The 18,684-nt window shown below is 35.5% G+C and overlaps 1 protein-coding gene across 1 annotated transcript in view; it reads left to right on the top strand.

Annotated features, from left to right (window-relative positions):
- Positions 1-18,684, top strand: part of LOC124167723 (titin) — a 127,170-nt gene that overhangs the window by 42,395 nt on the left and 66,091 nt on the right. The window contains exons 3-21 of the mRNA XM_046545736.1: positions 3,484-3,647; positions 3,741-3,893; positions 4,299-4,409; positions 5,311-5,441; positions 6,353-6,583; positions 6,739-6,883; positions 7,451-7,929; positions 9,459-9,605; positions 10,388-10,626; positions 11,243-11,472; positions 11,555-11,698; positions 11,966-12,229; positions 12,592-12,735; positions 14,554-14,826; positions 15,277-15,493; positions 16,193-16,340; positions 16,711-16,891; positions 17,173-17,430; positions 18,317-18,453. Coding sequence (XP_046401692.1) covers positions 3,484-3,647; positions 3,741-3,893; positions 4,299-4,409; positions 5,311-5,441; positions 6,353-6,583; positions 6,739-6,883; positions 7,451-7,929; positions 9,459-9,605; positions 10,388-10,626; positions 11,243-11,472; positions 11,555-11,698; positions 11,966-12,229; positions 12,592-12,735; positions 14,554-14,826; positions 15,277-15,493; positions 16,193-16,340; positions 16,711-16,891; positions 17,173-17,430; positions 18,317-18,453 — 3,796 coding nt within the window. The remainder of the gene's footprint in view (positions 1-3,483; positions 3,648-3,740; positions 3,894-4,298; positions 4,410-5,310; positions 5,442-6,352; positions 6,584-6,738; positions 6,884-7,450; positions 7,930-9,458; positions 9,606-10,387; positions 10,627-11,242; positions 11,473-11,554; positions 11,699-11,965; positions 12,230-12,591; positions 12,736-14,553; positions 14,827-15,276; positions 15,494-16,192; positions 16,341-16,710; positions 16,892-17,172; positions 17,431-18,316; positions 18,454-18,684) is intronic.

Below are 18,684 nucleotides of genomic sequence, written 5' to 3'. Positions count from 1 at the left end.
TGGCTGTCTGAAGTTTGCGAAATCCTGAAGTAACCAATCCAGCGATTGAATAGTAAAATTGGAAACATGTGCTCGTATTTGAAATTTTGTATGCTCTACATGTTGTTGGATCAATTGTTAATATTTGACTGTTCACCGTAATTTGTACTCATTTAGTATTTCCATTTATGTAGGATTTTAATACTCTGGAAGGCTACGCATAATACGGATTTCTGCGCGATTTGTGAAATAATTTCCTATCATATTTTTGAAGTGTAGTGCAGTCGAATCTTCTCGTTGCTGAATTTCTTGGATTCACTCTGTGGCCTTCTATCCTTTGCATTTGTGGTTGATCAGCGATTTCCAATAATGGAAATCATTCATCATTTTTCAATAGCTTACGGGAATCCTAAGGATAATGCAAGTACGTGCTCGCAACATATTTTATCCTTGTTATTTTCATGGGTAACAGTCAGCGGAATGTTGCAGTCAATGTTTTGGAAGTTGAGATTCCTATTGTCATGCGTAATTTATGCTTTGACTCTTCTATTTTTCGTAATTTTTAATCCAATAAGTTGGAAAGAGCAAGTAACACTATTGCCTTTAGAATTATTTATGGTATTAGGATATGAATTGAGTTACTTTGATGATTTTATTGTGCAAATACACTTCGTGAGCAGTTGGCAGTTAATCCATTCAGAAAATTCACTCGGCTTAAATTCATTGCAAGTCATTAAGTTGTACATAAAACAGCAATCGCAGTACTTCTGAAGTCCCTTCTACAGGGTCTTTACTTGATGAAGTTTACGAATGGGAGATGCAAAGGCTCTGTTAACCCATTTATTTAGGTACATGGAACGACCACAGAACTCTTTGTTTGGGGGGTTGAATAAAAATCTTGATGCATGATTATTGGGGAAGTCGTTGTCTTCTTGATGGTTGAATTGTCCGTTGTAGCCCTTGAGCCTTGGGAAAATTTTTGTATGTGCTCATTGGGAGCTGGTAAAAAAGTCTTTTTTCCCTAATGTTTTTCAATGTTGGAAAACTCTTCTCTGTAACCAAATATGTGCCTTGTTTCTTAGAGCTTATTCCCTTGCTGCTTTAGGCATTTTACCTATCTTGTGCTTGCATCAGCTAATTTTCAATGGGTTTCCTATTTTTGCTTCTTAGTATCAGAAATTATGAGAAAATCTGTCTAATGCTTACACTAAAAAGTTGCTTCTGGTAATAATTAGGTCCTAGTTTGAAGTATAGTTTTTTTTGAAGTTTTTTCAATTCATGTTGAAGCGACCTGATCCCTCCCAATGGGTTTATGAAGGTATCATAGGGTCTTTTTCCAGCTCTGCCTGGGTACATAGTAATATCTTCCACACTCCGGAAAGACTGAGAAGCCATTCCTAAACAAAAACTATAATTGATTTTTTGCTATATAAGTAAAATATTCGTGAATATTCAATGGCATCTTGATACTCTATTTGTTAACCGGAGAAATATTCCAAAATTTAATCTTAAGTGTTACCTTGATTGGCTAGAATCTACTTATGATTTGGATGTTCACTTGGCTACGAGGTTATCGTTCACGATTTATCTTATATATTTAATTTTATAATAATAAATGATAGATGATGGTATTATTGACCACTTTGCAATGAGAAGGTAAAATTTTCTGGAAATTGGTCTTGCATGAAAATAAAAAAATACTCTCATGTGAATGTTTCCCTCCTTTGTGCTCCAGTTGAACTTACATATAATTATGAATCAGAAATAAATTTGAGAGTATCAAAAATGGAAAATTTGGAATGGGTTGAATTTGTCCCTTGTGATATTTGTAATTTTGGACTCCTGTGTTCAATACTCATTGTGAACTATTCAAATTTAAAAGATTCATCAAGCCCTGATCATGCACTGCTGGAAATGAAATATTCTTTGGTGATAGTGTGAAGGCCTGGTTATACGATACATTAACACGTACGGGCTAATGTCCAAATGTATGAACGCGAAAATGAATGGCAAAATGCGCCGTGTAACAACCCAAATTGTGCGAATGCATGCACAGAAAATAGAACCTGTTCTAATTTGGTTCATGCATTCGTACATGTTCTGTTCCAGTCCACCAAAATCATTCACGCAAACGTACATTAACATGTACGTGCTAATGTACCGTGTAACCAGGCCTTTACTCACCTCTTCATCTTATCCTTAGCTGATATTATGGACCCAACCAAATTTACATCATTTTAATCCTTTACTGTGGAGTATAAAACTCAGCAATGTGGAGGAAATTCTCCTGGTAATCAAGATTCAATTATCAGCTGATGGCTTTGAATTAGTTAACAATATGTTTTTAGGTTTTCTCTCTTCATTCCATAAATTTTCTTCTAATATTGTTCTATTAAATGAACTATCTTTTGTCTTGGTTTTATTCTCAAACCTTTATTAAGCCTGAGTCTTAGTGTGTGGATTCCTACTAGAGCTGAATCTAGGCCCAAAGTGTGTGTGCATACTTGGCTAAGATCGAGATACAAGAATAATAATTAGAGAGACAACATAGCAATTTTCCATGCTATGTTTATTAGAACTCCATTGAAGCCCAGTATGCACTTGACCATATTTGAAAAATATTTCTGATCATATTGTATCTCCAAGCGGGATCAATCGATATAAAACTGGACAGACTGTAATACGTATATAAAACTGTAATTTACGTGAATTCTGCCCCTGGGAGGTAGTACTGAGTGCCTGGTGGATGACTGGACAACCAGGTGAACAGGTGCTTTTGGGAATCAAATATAGGCTGATGAATAAGTTTTCTTACCCTGTCTAAGGACTAGGAAGAGTTGGATCTGGATTTTGCTTATGATTGCATAATTCTTGTCCCTACCAGGTGGTTTCATTTAATGATTCACTTTCATTAGTCTTCCTTAAGTATTCTTTGAGATAATTTATTTTTTAACTGCAGCTAGATATTTTCAACAACTGAAAGGTCTCATTGTCTTTACCAAAAATGAAAGGAAAAAATAACTATGTATGTATATAATTTCGTAATTATCAGACCCTGACTTATGCACTACTGAATGTATATATTTTACCATTCTTGTATTTAAAGGCATTATTTTTATTTATAATCCCAATCTGTTTTCTCTTTAGTTGTCAGCTATGGCTGAATTAGGTTTTGATAGAAATGTAATCATATATAGATCCATCAATTTTTTCCAGAGTAAAATAATTAGCATTGGCTTTATGTGCGATCAATGGATCACTAATAGCTATAGTTCTCCCTGTTGTTCATTTCTTGGTATTATTGTCTTTACTCAGAATAGTCTGTGCCAGGTTAATGGTCAACAAAACTTAGCTCCTAATTTTTAGCATTATTGCATATTCCTGAAAGTCGGCATTGTTGCAAACCATCTTCCTTGTGAACAAGTTTTAACCTATTGGGGATGAGGTTCAGTGGATAGTGGTGCAAAAACATGTTGTAACTATTCAAATCATCTCTATCTCCAGGGCCATTATGGGGGGACGACCAGGAGATGCATCACCTCCAGTCTTTGAACAAATATTTCGCAACGCACGTTTCGCTCAAGGAGGTGATGCCTTATTTGAGGGCAAAGTCACTGGCAATCCTAAACCTCAAGTCTCATGGACACGAAAGGGAGCACCCTTACACGGTAAGCAAAGATATTCGTATCCTTGGCATTCAGTAAATTTTTGCTCATTTTTCACCAAGATTTGTTGCATTTACACATAAAAATTATTTCCAGAATCAAATAAATATAAGATGAAGTACGACCAGCAGACGGGCAGTGTATCATTATTAATAAATTCAATCGGACCTGGAGATGAAGGGGAGTATACATGTACAGCCAGAAACCAGTATGGAGAAGCAATATGTTCTGTCTTCATTCAACCAGAAGGTTGGTATTATTTTACTTGTACTTAGCTTTCCTAAGCATATGAATCTGTTCTAAATGATTTATGAAAATTCCTCATGAAGCATCAATAGAGTAATCTTTGTGCTCACTTAATGTGAAATGAAAGATATGTAGCCATTGCAAATCTTGTCAGCCAGAAAGTTTTTCTGCTATCTAATAAGATATTTAGTATACTTCAACTCTCCATTGATTTAATTTCCTCTAGCCTTTTATTTTTAATAATGTCTGTAATATTCTTTGCTGTTATTTTTTTCTGTATTTTAAGTTCAATGACTTCCCTCTGGCTAATCCATAATTTTATGTACATTTTTCTGTATATTTAATGACTTAAAAATATTTTTGGTACCAAATAACTATGTATAAACGAATGAACGCACATATGAACAGGTCTAATGAGGATGCAGCGTGAACAAGTCCAAGCACAAAAGCAGACCATGGTGCAAGAGACTGGGTTAAGGAAGGAATTTTCTCAGACCTTTGAGTCATCTGAGCAAAGAAGTATGGTTTGCCAGAGTTTTACTGATTGATTTTTTGTTTTGATCTCGTTTGATCCCTCAACCAATGTAGGGTCATCATGATTCTCATCATAGTGTGGCCCTATGGATGTGCATTTTGCAACCAATTTTTTCTATGACTATATGTATGGATTTGAAAATTCAAATAAGCAAAGCTGGAAATTGATTTCCATCATCTTCCACTTCTCTTTTTTCTTTTATTGTCATTGAATTCCGTTTACTCCTGCCAGTGGTAATTCTGAACCTTTCAAGTGAATGTTTGCATGAGAAAAGTTCCTATTTGATGCACTTTCCTGTAGCTGAGTGCACACTGCACATGTTTTGTTCCTTCAATATTTTAGTTTTTGCTCTCTCTTTTTCACGATGTTGTTCAGTAAGAATCACTTTTTGTATGTGTGCTTGAAAAACTTCTGTTGTTGGAGATCATGGTGTGAAAATTTTATTATTTTATAATATACTGATGTGTATAGTGTATATTAGATTAAAAAGATGGGCCAGGAAGAATCATTAAAACTATTCCTGTTACATTTAAAAAAATTTGTTGCTGCAAATATTAATTCTGTGAAAGTATTCTTGCTTATTTAATTTGATAAATTTATTGCCAAAGTCCTATATTTTGGCTGTGTTTTTAGTTACGATTTAATTTTTCGGTTTCATTGAAGTGTGAAGTCACTGATTAGTAAATTTACAATGAATGATAATAATTGGTAATGATTTATGTATGGATGCATGGTTAATTTCTTTTTGTTGTGGATGGTTAATTTCATTTTGTCATGGATGATGCGATGTAGTCTTGAAGTCAGTTGTGTTATTCTCTGCTCTTTTTTGCACGCCTTAAATTGAATACAACAACTTTCATTATGGTGGAATCAATTTATTTGTAGGTACACAAATGCAGTCTTCATTCCAACGCACCTCCGAGCAACGGATCCAGCAACAGCAAGGTTTCTCCACGAGTGGCTCACTAACATCTGGGAGAGTAACCTCTTATACAAATGGAACCGTTGTTGAGGAGGTAATTGTGTTTTGTATTTATAATGCTTGAAAATTTCTCTCAATATTGTGTTTTTCGTTACTTTCACTGATTGAAAATAGGCATTGATCTTTAACATTTGATCTGAGCTATTGCATGATCTCATCGTTTTCCTTTTGATCTGACTGATCTGATTTTAGTAGATTCTGTTTAATCTTTCATTGCTAGTTGTTTAATATATTTCCATTATTCGGAAGATTTGGGCATCGTTGTGTGAAATTGTAAATCAATTTTGTGGAACTGTCTATTGTTTTATTTCTTGAGGTGAGGGTGATCTTTGAATTAATTGTGAGATGTGAAATCAATTATCTACTCTGAAGTGTACCTTGAGAATGGTGAAGTATAAAATATGACTTATCCTTGGTGTTACTTTCAAAGTTACATCTTATCTAATTCTCTAAAATTACTCTCTAACTTGGAAGCACGTGTCTATGTTAGGCCCGTTTTGGTAAATCCTTTGACAGACTTATAGAATTGAGAAAATTTTCATTAAATTTATTCGTAATTAAATTTTTGTGGAAAAATGTTTTCTATAATTGTAAAATGAGATGCATGTGCTTCTTAAAAAAATACTCTATTAATGAGTATTCTCTAAACTTTTTTGCTATATTTCATGAGAGAGATTGAATGACATAGAGTTTATTTTACTAGTGATTTTAAATGCCTGGTTTTGAAAGAATTTAACTTACAAATTATTTTCCTGTATTGGCTTAATTTTTTTTATTATCTGATGGCTGTTTACTAAATGCTAATGTTAATGTTTCTATAAGATTTATGAAAGCAAATACTTGATACTTTGATTTTTCTTATTTTTTTAAAGATTTTACTTCCAAATGTCTCCCATGAAATTTTTTGGTATCATCTTACAAATTTCATCTCTTCTTGTTTTTCAGGATTTCAAGGTAGACACATTTGAATACCGGCTCATAAGAGAAGTTGAATTCCGTCAGTCTCTTACACGAAGATTTATTGGTGAAGCAGATTCTGAATTATCCACAGTCATCGACAGATCTGCTGGACCAGTAGCCCCGCCTCAGATTGCACAAAAGCCTCGAAATTCAAAGCTGATGGAGGGATCTGATGCGGTTTTCCAGGCAAAGGTTGCTGCAAACCCAAAACCAAGAGTGAGTACTTCACAATAAGCTGCTCTCTTACATAACTCTTTCTGTAATTTTCATTTAATAGAAGTATTGATGGAAATAATTTTTATTCTGCCGGCTATTGTCTTTATTGGATCATAAAGTGTATCCATGTCTAAATTATTATTCAAAATTTCCAGCTGACATGGTTTAAGAATGGACGAAGACTTCAAGCATCGCAACGATGTCAAATGACTTATTCCAGTGGATTAGCGACGCTAAGGATTCTGTCCGCACTCCCCGAAGATTCCGGTCACTATACATTGCTGGCAGAAAATACCCAAGGTAATTTAGGAAGTTTAACACCACTTCTGGAAATGCCTATCTACTGGAATAAATTCTCATAAAATGTGGGATTTAAAAAAAATATCTCTCACTTTTAGAATTTTTCTTATTTGTTTCACAATAATGTTTTTAGCATGGAATTTGATCATTTAGAAATGAGGAAATTCATTATTTTGAGGACATGGTATTTCATATCTTTGAGTTAATGTGATTGTTGATCACCTATCCTTTAGACCAGTGTATGCAAGGTACTTAATTCACACTCAGTGTCAATCTTTGTTTGCGTAATGTAGTATATCTTGGAAAACTGAGAGGAGTGGCTGTTTTGCTGTCTTACATTCATGGTGTGGCTCTAGTTCTGAGCAATACCAATATTTTCACTGATATGGGAGTCTAGGGCATGTTTACATCATTCTTTAGCATTTCTTATTTAAATTGTATATCAATTCTTAAAGTCTAAGATATGGTATGCCATTGCATAGCAGCTTCCAGTTGTACGCTAATGAGCATATTTGTACTCTTTTGTGTGAGAATGTGACCTTAATGAGCCTTAACTTTGTATTGCAGGTTGTGTTGTGTCATCTGCATACCTAGCTATCGAACCTGACCAAAATAAAGCACCCCAAGCAGTGACACCTCAGCAGCAGCAGAAGCAACCTCAGTTCCAGCAACAGCAACAACAACAATATATGCAACAACAGCAATACATGCAACAGCAACAATTTGCACAACAGCAACAACAACAGGAAGTAGTGGAAACCGTAGACTCTGGTGGCAAAAGCTTAGCTCCAAACTTTGTGCGTGTATGTGCTGACCGAGAGGTGACTGAAGGAAAGATGACACGCTTCGATTGCCGTGTCACTGGTCGGCCATATCCTGATGTGACATGGTACATCAACGGCCAACCAGTTGTAAACGATGCCACACACAAAATCCTTGTGAATGAATCTGGCAGCCATGCACTGATGATCACTAACGTTAACCGCTCGGACAATGGTGTAGTCACTTGTGTGGCAAGAAACAAGAGTGGTGAAACATCATTCCAGGTATGTGACCTTAGAATTAGCAGGGAAATAATAAAACTTTGGAACACAGATTTTCTTCCTAACTTAGAGCTATTATGGTGGATGCAAAATATTGGATCTTTTCTGCAAACTGAACTTATACTTGGATCCTGATGGGTTAACTTAAGTGTCATTTTGGGTGATTTAGCAATTTACTGAGTTCATCATCCTTTACTTTGTCCATTGTTTCAGGGAAGCGAGTTTCTTTTAAAACTTTGCCCTTCATTGGCCAAGTATGAATGGGCAAGTCTAATGGTAGTGAATTATCCAAATATGAATGGGCAAAAAAACATTGCCCACTCATGCTCGGATTAATCAGCAAAACAAAATATATCTTATGTTAGAGTGACTTGAGAATTGTGTGTACTGTTTTTAGTGGGCAGTGAGTTTGGATGGCAGTCTTTATACCATAGTTATTTTTATTTAAATTTCATGTCCGTCATCAAATTTAATGCTGTGTATCTGTTCTAATTATTATGGAAATATCTAGTGCAACCAGCCACAGTTTAATGGTGGTGATGATAATTTCCAATTCATACTTCACTCTCAAACAGAACCTAATTACATAATTGCTGCATTGTAAATCCTCAATAATGAATAAAAGTACATAATAGCAATAAGTTTGGAGTAGAGTCTTTGTTTTAATTGTCGAGGTAGATTACTATGAGTAGAGGAAGTGAGGAGGGTTTGCCAAACGTTATTTGCTTAAGAATTTTTGGAGGAAGGCCCGAAAGCCTCTTGAAACATGGATCATGGACTGAAAAGTTATGTAATTCTTAGAATTACAGTATTACAATGTGCTGGACACTAACAAGCAGTATTGTTTTCATCTGCACTTAGGAAGGTGGTGGTCCCCAGGCAAGGATTTTAGATATGAAGTGAACGATGATCAATAAATTGTAGAGGAGATGATTAGGTTTCACTTTTCTGTCCTAATGACGCTTTGTAGCAGTGAAATTAGCTTACAACTATCCTGCACTTGAGGTTCAATGTGGGATTAGCCTTAGATACACACAAGATAGCATACCTACACAGAGAAGTGGACTTGTTGTAATGCTAGTGCATCCACAATTGGTAGTTATTGATCGGTGGATGATTTCAAAATACTCTTCCACATGGACTGATTGACACAAAGTAATGACTCACCATAGGTCGTGCTGGTGACATCGTACTATTACTTAATATTAATAAAGAATAGTATCCTTAGTTATATCCAAATAATTACATCGAGTTACAAATTTCTGTTTTGAAAAGCACATTAAAATATTTTCCAAGCATCTAAAACCCAACTTTACTGGTTTCCATGCAGGATGCATGATAAGGCTCAGCATTTCAGTCATTTGAAGCTGCCATCATTAAATTTTTATCAAGAAAATGATTGAATGTAAGATGATTCATAAGTTTAATGAAATATAATGTATGGTTTGGGTCTTGGTTATCTTAAATTGAAATTTGAGTTGCTTTTGTTGCCTCAGAAATAATGCTTAATTTCTAATTTTCATTCTCAACAGTGCAACTTGATTGTAATTGAGAAGGAGCAAGTGGTGGCACCAAAGTTTGTGGAGCGATTTTCCACTGTCAATGTGAAGGAGGGGGAGCCAGTGGTACTGACTGCTCGAGCTGTGGGCACTCCTGCACCTCGAATTACATGGCAGAAGGTAAGGGAAGAGTAAACTTATGAGCCAAACTTTATGATATGAAATATACATAATTAACTGAGCATAAAGAGTTTATAAATAAATAAACCTCTTGTTCACCACGTGCTTGCTTCAGTCCAAATTCTAAAAAATCCTCATTAACTGTCATAAGGAATTTATTTTAATTATTTCATTAGTTATCTCATAGTTATCGAAAAATGTCTTTTGAAATTTTTTCTATGCAGAAAAGTTATTGCTGTAGAAACCCACCTCTGGGAAACTTATATGACCTCTATGTAAAGCAGCCAACAATTTTTTATGGATGTAAGAATTGTATTTCCATGAAAATCCTGCTTAAATAATATGTTTAGATGTTTCAATTTCCAGCAGTAATTCAAGTTATTATTTAAAAAACTTATTTTCATATCAGCACTTTTTGCGGTCTGTAAAAAATGAGGCAGAGGTCCAGAAAAGGACTAGAATATTGCTGTCTGGAGACCATGGAATTATATCCTAATGGCCTTTTTATTTATTGCCTGTCTATAATTTTGAAACTTCTGTACCTCAATGTAAATTACTTAGCACATATGCTTGAAATATGGCTGTATAATAATAATTAACTATGTAACTCAATGTAGTGCATAGTCGGTATAAAATGATTGACTTCTGCATCTGTCAGCTATTTGAAAGGAATTTAAAAAATAGTACAAAGGCTCATCATGAAAACTAGTTTGTGTTATGCTTGTATTGAAAACTTGATTTTTTCTTACAAGTGTTTCAAATTTTTCTTGTGCACATTTCAGGATGGGGTTCAGATATCTCCTAGTTTGCAAGCTAATATTACCACCTTGGATAGTGGAACCTCAACTCTTGACATACCTTGTGCACGTGCAATGGATGCTGGTTGGTATCAATGCACTGCTCAAAATGTGGCTGGTTCCACTGCAACTAGGGCCCGACTATTTGTGGAGTTACCCCAAGGGTCAAGTCCACAACCACGAAAACTGAACCTTCCTCGTCCTACAAAGGTCATTGAACCAGAGTAAGTGATTAATTTATTTCTTATCAATTATATTGTTTATATATTGATACTTTTAAAAGTAAGTGGTCCATGGCATTGTAATTCTGCATCATTTAAATGTGATTGTAAATTATTCTTTAAACATTTCTATGGGGAAAAATGATGATTTTTATGTTTAATGTTTTACTGCTCCAAATCCATTTATACTTTTACATCTATTGAGCAGAGTTAAAATTTTGAGACCTGTAAGTTCATTTACCTTTCAAAATAATAGGATATATCATAGGGGGAAAGTTGTTAATTTCTTAGCATGTAGCCATTTCATATTCACATTCATCTTTCACCTCTCATCCCACAATAATCAAAAAATCATACAATGGGATTGAAAATAATACTTTATAAAGAGCTTTTCATCCTAGATTGAAGCCCATTATTATTATTTTATTACATTGATGTTCCAATAACTTTTACCTATTGTAATTATCAAACTTTTCGATATATTTACCGTTCTGGGTTTGGCTTTTTGGTTTTGGTAATTGGATGTTGATCATGTAATTGAAGTTTATAATATCATAGAAACATATTTCATTAAAATTTTTACTGCTTGAATTTCACGTTATTATTCTTATAAATTTAGACTGCCATCTGAGCCTGAGGTCATATACCTGAGGCATGTGGAACGAGCGAAACCTCATGTACCTCAGTCCGAAGAAGAAAAGATATGGCCTCCTCCAGTATTTATTGTCCCCCTTCAGAATGCTTCCCAGTCTGAAGGAGGAAGGGTTCATTTTGAAGCACGGATTGAACCTGTTGGAGATCCAAGCATGAAAGTTGAATGGTTTGTCAATGGACGACCTCTAGAAGCCAGTAAGTATATGGAGATGTACATCTTTCTATGAAAGCTTTATTTCTTTCTTTTACTACATGTTCTAATGGCAAAAATTTTCAGGCTCTCGTACTACGACCACCTTCAGATTTGGATACATTTCACTGGATTTAATCAGTATTGTCAGGGAGGACAGTGGAGAATATGTATGCAGGGTAACCAGCATGTCTGGGTGTGCTGAGTCACAGGCTTTGCTGAGTGTCACAGGTATTATTAACTTTCGACTCTGTAAATAATTTGTTGGTAGAATTGAAAATCTCGTGGGGCTCACCTAATGTTGTAACTCAGAATGTAATTAGTGACTTAGATCTCTATTATTGCTGAATTATTACTTATTTGGATAATGACAGTCTTGTTACTGAGCTCATTGCCATATTTGAACCTTTACCTATTGCAGTACTGCGTAAAACTTCAACCATAATCAAGTTATTTACATTTGATTGCATTCTATTATTATTAATTCTTTTATTTAAGCTCGTGCCCTGATTGAGCAGACCACCCAACATCCGAGTAGCCTACAGCAAATTCAGCAGTTGGAAGATTACTCTCGCTACCAGCGTACTGAAAGTGTAGATGAAAGCATGCTTTCATCCCAGATGCCGAATTTCATTCGTCCACTCCAGGAGCTAGGGGAGCTTCAGGAAGGGAGAAATGCTCACTTTGAAGCACAACTGACCCCTGTCAGTGATCCCACAATGCGTGTGGAGTGGTACAAAGATGGAAGGCCTATTACTGCAAGTAAGTGATGAAATTTGTGTAATCTTTTCTCAATGATGGGTATCTGAAGTCTGGTATTTCCTTTTTAAAAGTACCTGAACCCATAACTTATATAAGAATATAGAAGAACCATAAATGAAGAATAGGTGGTAACTTAACAGTTAATTAAACCTAAATCAAGTTAGCACATATTATCCAGGGCCTCTAACCCTTTTGGTCATGGAAATATTTCAGTGAGTTAAATTTTTTCATTTGATTTGGTTTGGCAGAATGAAATAGGTATTCATCATACTTTATTTTGGGAAAAAATAATGGCTATAAATTTAATAAAATTTTTTTTTAAACGGTCAATTGGTCTCATCAATACATATCTTTTCTTTCAGGCTCTCGCATCACTACCATTTTCAACTTCGGCTACGTCTCCTTAAATATATTGCACCTACGGGCCGAAGATGCTGGCACTTATACTGTGAGAGCAGTCAATAGACTGGGAGAAGCAATTAGCACTGCCACACTTAAAGTTTACGGTAGGTGGATATTATTAAGAATGATTGAATATTTCTTTTCAAGTAACAATTTATGTTGACACATAAATTTAAAAATAAAATTCTTGTGAGGAGTATAAAATTCGAAGAATCAAGCGAGATGGAGTGGAATTGATTCATAATGAAACGCTAACTTGCAATTTTCCACAAAAATAAAATTTAATTCGACTCGAGTTTCGATGTTACTACGTCATTTTCAAGGTACAACTGAGAGAGGAGAAATGGGGTGGAAGGTCCTCAAGGAGGTGGCTGGAATGGGTAGAAGTGCAAGCCGTGGGGGGGGGGGGGAGGGGAGAGTGGAAAAACCAGAGGAGGTAAAAAGGTTGGGAATTGGAGGGTTTTTTCCAGGGTTAACAAACTTGAACATAGAAATGAATGCATTTGAATACACGTGGCGGTCTTCTTATCTTCGGGTGTTGTTTCCTAGGGCCATTGGTGAATGGTGGGGGGGGGGGGGGAAGATGTCTTCTGTGCCCGTAGGCTGCCGTGCGGATTAGTAGGGGGCCTTGAGGATTGAGGATGCGTTCTTCTTAGGGTGTTTAGGTGGGGGTGGGGAGCGGGGGGTCGGCGGTTAGGATTCACTGTATGGTTCTTGTGGGATCTCATTCACGTCGAGTGGGCGACAGGGGGGGGGCGGAGGGATTGTAACACTTCTGGGAAACGCACTATTGGAACTCAATGGAAAGCAAGGGCGATTTTGAAAGGTAGAGGTTGTCGTTGAGATGGGACATTTCCAGGTTTCCCATCTCAACGACAACCTCTACCTTTCAAAATCGCCCTTGCTTTCCATTGAGTTCCAATAGTGCGTTTCCCAGAAGTGTTACAATCCCTCCTCCCCCCCCTGTCGCCCACTCGACGTGAATGAGATCCCACAAGAACCATACAGTGAATCCTAACCGCCGACCCCCCGCTCCCCACCCCCACCTAAACACCCTCAGAAGAACGCGTCCTCAATCCTCAAGGCCCCCTACTAATCCGCACGGCAGCCTACGGGCACAGAAGACATCTTCCCCCCCCCCCCCACCATTCACCAATGGCCCTCGGAAACAACACCCGAAGATAAGAAGACCGCCACGTGTATTCAAATGCATTCATTTCTATGTGCAAGTTTGTTAACCCTGGAAAAAACCCTCCAATTCCCAACCTTTTTACCTCCTCTGGTTTTTCCACTCTTCCCTCCCCCCCCCCACGCCTTGCACTTCTACCCATTCCAGCCACCTCCTTGAGGACCTTCCACCCCATTTCTCCTCTCTCAGTTGTACCTTGAAAATGACGTAGTAATATTGAAACTCGAGTCGAATTAAATTTTATTTTTGTGGAAAATTGCAAGTCAGTGTTTCATCTTGTGAGGAGGTTTGAGAAGGGTTGAAAAAATATGTCAGTCACATTGATTTATTAGCTCTCCTTATAATGGGTTGGAAAAATAAAATAATGCAGAAAATGGCTGTTTGTATTCACCATGAAAGTATAAATCTATTTACTTACTGGCGAGTTTCTTCTCTATTGCTTTTGTTCCTAATCTGGAAAACAATAACTTCATAATGAAATAAATGCCTATTGTACATTCTGATGTGATAAAACATGAAAGTTGCTACAAGTTTTTGCTTGAATGAATTGAAAAATTATGTATTAGTGCTTTCAACCCAGATTATTTAACAAAAGTCAGCTGTTTCTAATGCATCATAAAATATGAATCCTAATGTGTCCTCAGACATCCTGGAAAATACTGAATGTTTATTCTCATATTTTGCCTTAAATATATTGAAAAAAAACTGAATTGTTCTTTTTACTATGTTGCAGCTCGTACAAGTGTCACTGGAGACTTAGGTATACCAGAGCAGCAAAGGTACATTGAAAAAGTTCAGGAACTGGAAGCTTATCAGCAAGCTGTGCAAGCTAAGTATGTTCAAGAAATTCCTGAATCAACTTCACCACCAGTGTTTCGGTCACCTATTGGAGACCAAATTGATATCAAAGAAGGTGGATTTGCTCATTTTGAGGCTCGCCTGGAACCTCTGGGAGATCCCAGCCTCAAAGTGGAATGGTTTAAAGATGGAAAACCAGTGGAAGCAAGTGAGTGTTCCAGATTGATTCTTTTTTATTCAACATTATTCCATCTGTTGTATTTAGGACAATATGTGTAGCATTTATTTATTTTTTTCCTTTCTTGTTGGTAATTTGCTCCATTAATTAATATCTGTTGACGTATATTTTTCATTTGAGCTAGATACTATCAACTTTGTTGAAGTATATTTTTCATTTGAGCTAGATACTATCAACTTAAAATAGCTGTGCACTACCCATTTGTGACCGGTCTTATACACATTGGCATTTATAAATAAGTACTTGAAATTATCATTTAATTTCTTATGTAGCCATGTATTATAGCCGTAAAAATGAAAATAATTGAATATATTAAAAAATGCTCTCAGTAATTATGCTTGCATTTTTGCAGCTCAGAACTAAATTGTACATTAACTCAAAAATTTTCTCCAGTATAATTTACTATGCCAATTTTTCCAGGTTCACGTATAACCAGTTTCTTCAACTTTGGATATGTTGCATTGACCATTAAGTCAGTAACATCCCGTGATGTTGGTACCTACACATGCCGTGCTACTAACAGGATGGGTGAGGCAACTACAGCTGCTAAACTCACTGTTTTGAGCAAGAAAGATATCATATTTGACTCACAGCATCCAGGCGGTTTGGAAAAGATCCAACACCTTGAAGATTCCAGGTATAATTCTCTCCCGTTATTTCTTATTGAATAAAATGTTTCTTTTTGATAAAGTTATAACCTCTTTGTATGTTGGAAGGACTTGGGATAAAGTTAAGGTATTGAATGTTCTTTCCTGTTTAGATGAAATGAGTACTGTTGGTTATCATAGCTATATAGGATTTAAATTGTACTAAGGGCTGGATTGAAAAGTTAAGCTTTTTATCAGTGAACTACTTCCTAAAACTGGAATCTTCTTGTATAATATTTCTCTGCTAAAAAGGCTGAAGTGGAGAAGAAAAATTATGTTGTATAAGAAATGCCAAATATGTGGATATTATATTAGTGAAATTTCCTATGAATTATAAGATTAAATTTATTTTTACAAAAGAATAATTAAACTGATTTCTGTTAGAGCTATTTCATGATTTCGATCATAGAATTGGTATTAACCAGTCACATTTGTTATTTTCAATGATCTTATGCTTCAATGCATATCCTGTTTATGCGTACTATCCGTGCATATGCTTCATGTCTTTTTCCAATCAATAGTTTTGCAATTGCTTTCCTCACATATGTAGTATGTATAGTAAAGTCTTGTACTGGGATATTACCCGCTTCTTAATATTTTGCCGTTTGTTTATCCCATTGTATTATTTTGTATAATCTTTGAAGTCCATATAAATTTTAATGTACAAAATGTTTTACCTCTTTCTGCAGCCGCTACAGTCACAGTGTTCAAGAGGAGTCAGTTGTTACACAAAAGCCTCGATTCCTTGGACCACTGAAAGGAACAAACAAAATTGTTGAGGGCCAGAGAGCTCACTTTGAAGCTAGGGTTGAGCCCCAGAATGACATGACTTTACAGGTAAATGTTCAGCTTAATAATTTTTATTTTACTTCGCACCAATTTGATTCATTCCTCTGAGAAATTTTTTTTCTGGCTACAGTCTTGCAAATCCTATGTATAATTTCAGTTAATTAGAGCTTTAATTTAGATTTGAGATTGACTTGTTTAAGATCAATACGTTAAGTTTATTTAGTTATGCATAATTTTCATTTTTCATGATCATATTTATTTTTGAGGTTGGTAATATTTATTTGCCCTTAAAAACAATATATAATGCTCATTGTTGAAACTTTGTGAATATTCTGTGTAAGTGTTCACAAATGCTTTTTATTGTTCTTATGTGCTCATATTTTGATTTTCCTTGCCACTGACATGTGTTTTCTTTTAGATTGAATGGTACTTCAATGGAAAAGTGATCATGAGTGCAAGTCGCACTCAAACGTACCATGACTTTGGATATGTCGCTCTTGACATTGTAAGTGTACGATCTGAGGATGCTGGTGTTTACACCGTAGTTGCAAGAAATGCCCTTGGTGAAGCACAGCTTTCTGCTCAAATGGAAGTTGAAAGTAAGTTTAGCAATTACCTTTGAGGTGTAAGATTTCTCCTACTGGCATTTGTTTTTTTATGGTTGTGGATAGTGAAAAACTCTATCACAGTAGTTATTGTGTTCAGCATATAATTTCATTTATCATATTGATTTTCAATTGAGATAGCATATCAGTATTAATATATTTGCCTATGGATTTCGCTTTGTTGAAATTCAAGGAAATAGGTAAAATCAAAATATTTTTTGTCTTAATAATGATGTTTTTTATGGTTAGTAACTGTGGTATTTTTTTTTATCCAGCCCGTTCCAGCATTGATACTTCCAGCATGCACAAGGTCACCATGGAAAAAACACAACGAATGGAAGAATCTAAATTCCAGGAGCCTCAGTACCACATTGAGGAAATTTCCAAGTCAAAGCCAATATTTGTCCAGCCATTGACGGATATAAAGCCAGTCTCAGAGGGAAAGAATATTCACTTGGAGTGCCGCTTGGAGCCCATGGGTGATCCTACCATGAGGGTTGAGTGGTTCTTCAATGGGAAGCCTGTGACTGTTGGTGAGTACATTTTAAATTTCTTTTCAAACTAAATGTGATGATTCTGTGGGACGTGGACTACTTACCACTTAAAAGTAGAATCCAGTTAACGAAAATATCAAGAAAGACCATTTGATTACAAGGAATGGTTATAAGGAATATTGTTCTTTAATGACCTGATGATTCTGTCTCTAGCTCATTTTGCCCCTGGAATCCTAGAAGGCTCTGCCTGTATTTAGATTTTCCAATGTCCAGGCCAGTTGTACCTCACATAGGTACTCTCATGTCCTGAGTGGTGACAAACCCACTCAAGCGTGACTTGATTCTAGGTCTATCAGGCAAGGGCTTTACACTTCTACCACCAGGGCTGATTTGGTCTTATGGCCTAAGTCAATGTTATGGTCATTCTATTAGGAGGAATCTATGTTCATTTAACTTATCTCTGATTTATTATTCATCTTTAAAACAGATTATTTAATATGTATTGCTGTAGAAGCATTAGTTTTGATATTACATATTATTATATTTTATCTGCATTATATAGACTTTTTTGGAATTGTTTATTTTGTGGTACATATTTTCAAATAGTGTGAAGATGAGGAGTGTGAGGATGTTTTCATCTGTAATCTATGTAGAACTAGAATCTTAAAGAATTGACCTTGAAAATCAGAGATAGAATGGTATGGTCTGCAATTAATTTTTTTCAATTGCTCATGTAGTCTTAGATAGACTTTATGCTCTTTCCATCTTACCATTCATTGTTTATGGACTCCGGTGATTGCCTAATGGTTGACATGCTGTTTTTGTTGGAAGCATCTTGAGCTTTATTGTTTAAAGTCATGTAGGTAATATTCAGTATTTCTTTCGTATTGTAGATTTATTCAATTCTATTGTTATATTTTTTCAGGGTCACGATTTAAAACTTATTATGACTTTGGTTATGTTGCCCTTGATATCATCCATGCAACAACCATGGATTCCGGAGAGTACACTGTTAGAGCTACTAATCACTTGGGCTCAGCTCATACTTCATCTTGTGTCCGAGTAAGTAATAATTTAATGACTTACGATTTTATTATCATAATTTTTATCTGCTGATGCTGTAAAGTAGAAATTGTGGTATGTAGTACTTTATTTTGTAGTTCTATACAACTGATATGTAGCATAGAAATGATGTAAAGGTGAAAAAAAATATGTACAAATATTTCATTATTCTCATAATACATAGTTATATATCATATATCATATTTTTTGTTTAATGCATTCATCTCAGTA

Source organism: Ischnura elegans, chromosome 1, assembly GCF_921293095.1.
Source record: "Ischnura elegans chromosome 1, ioIscEleg1.1, whole genome shotgun sequence".
In the NCBI taxonomy this organism is placed as follows: Eukaryota; Metazoa; Arthropoda; class Insecta; order Odonata; family Coenagrionidae; genus Ischnura; species Ischnura elegans.
This window is presented reverse-complemented; position numbering and strand designations above follow the sequence as displayed.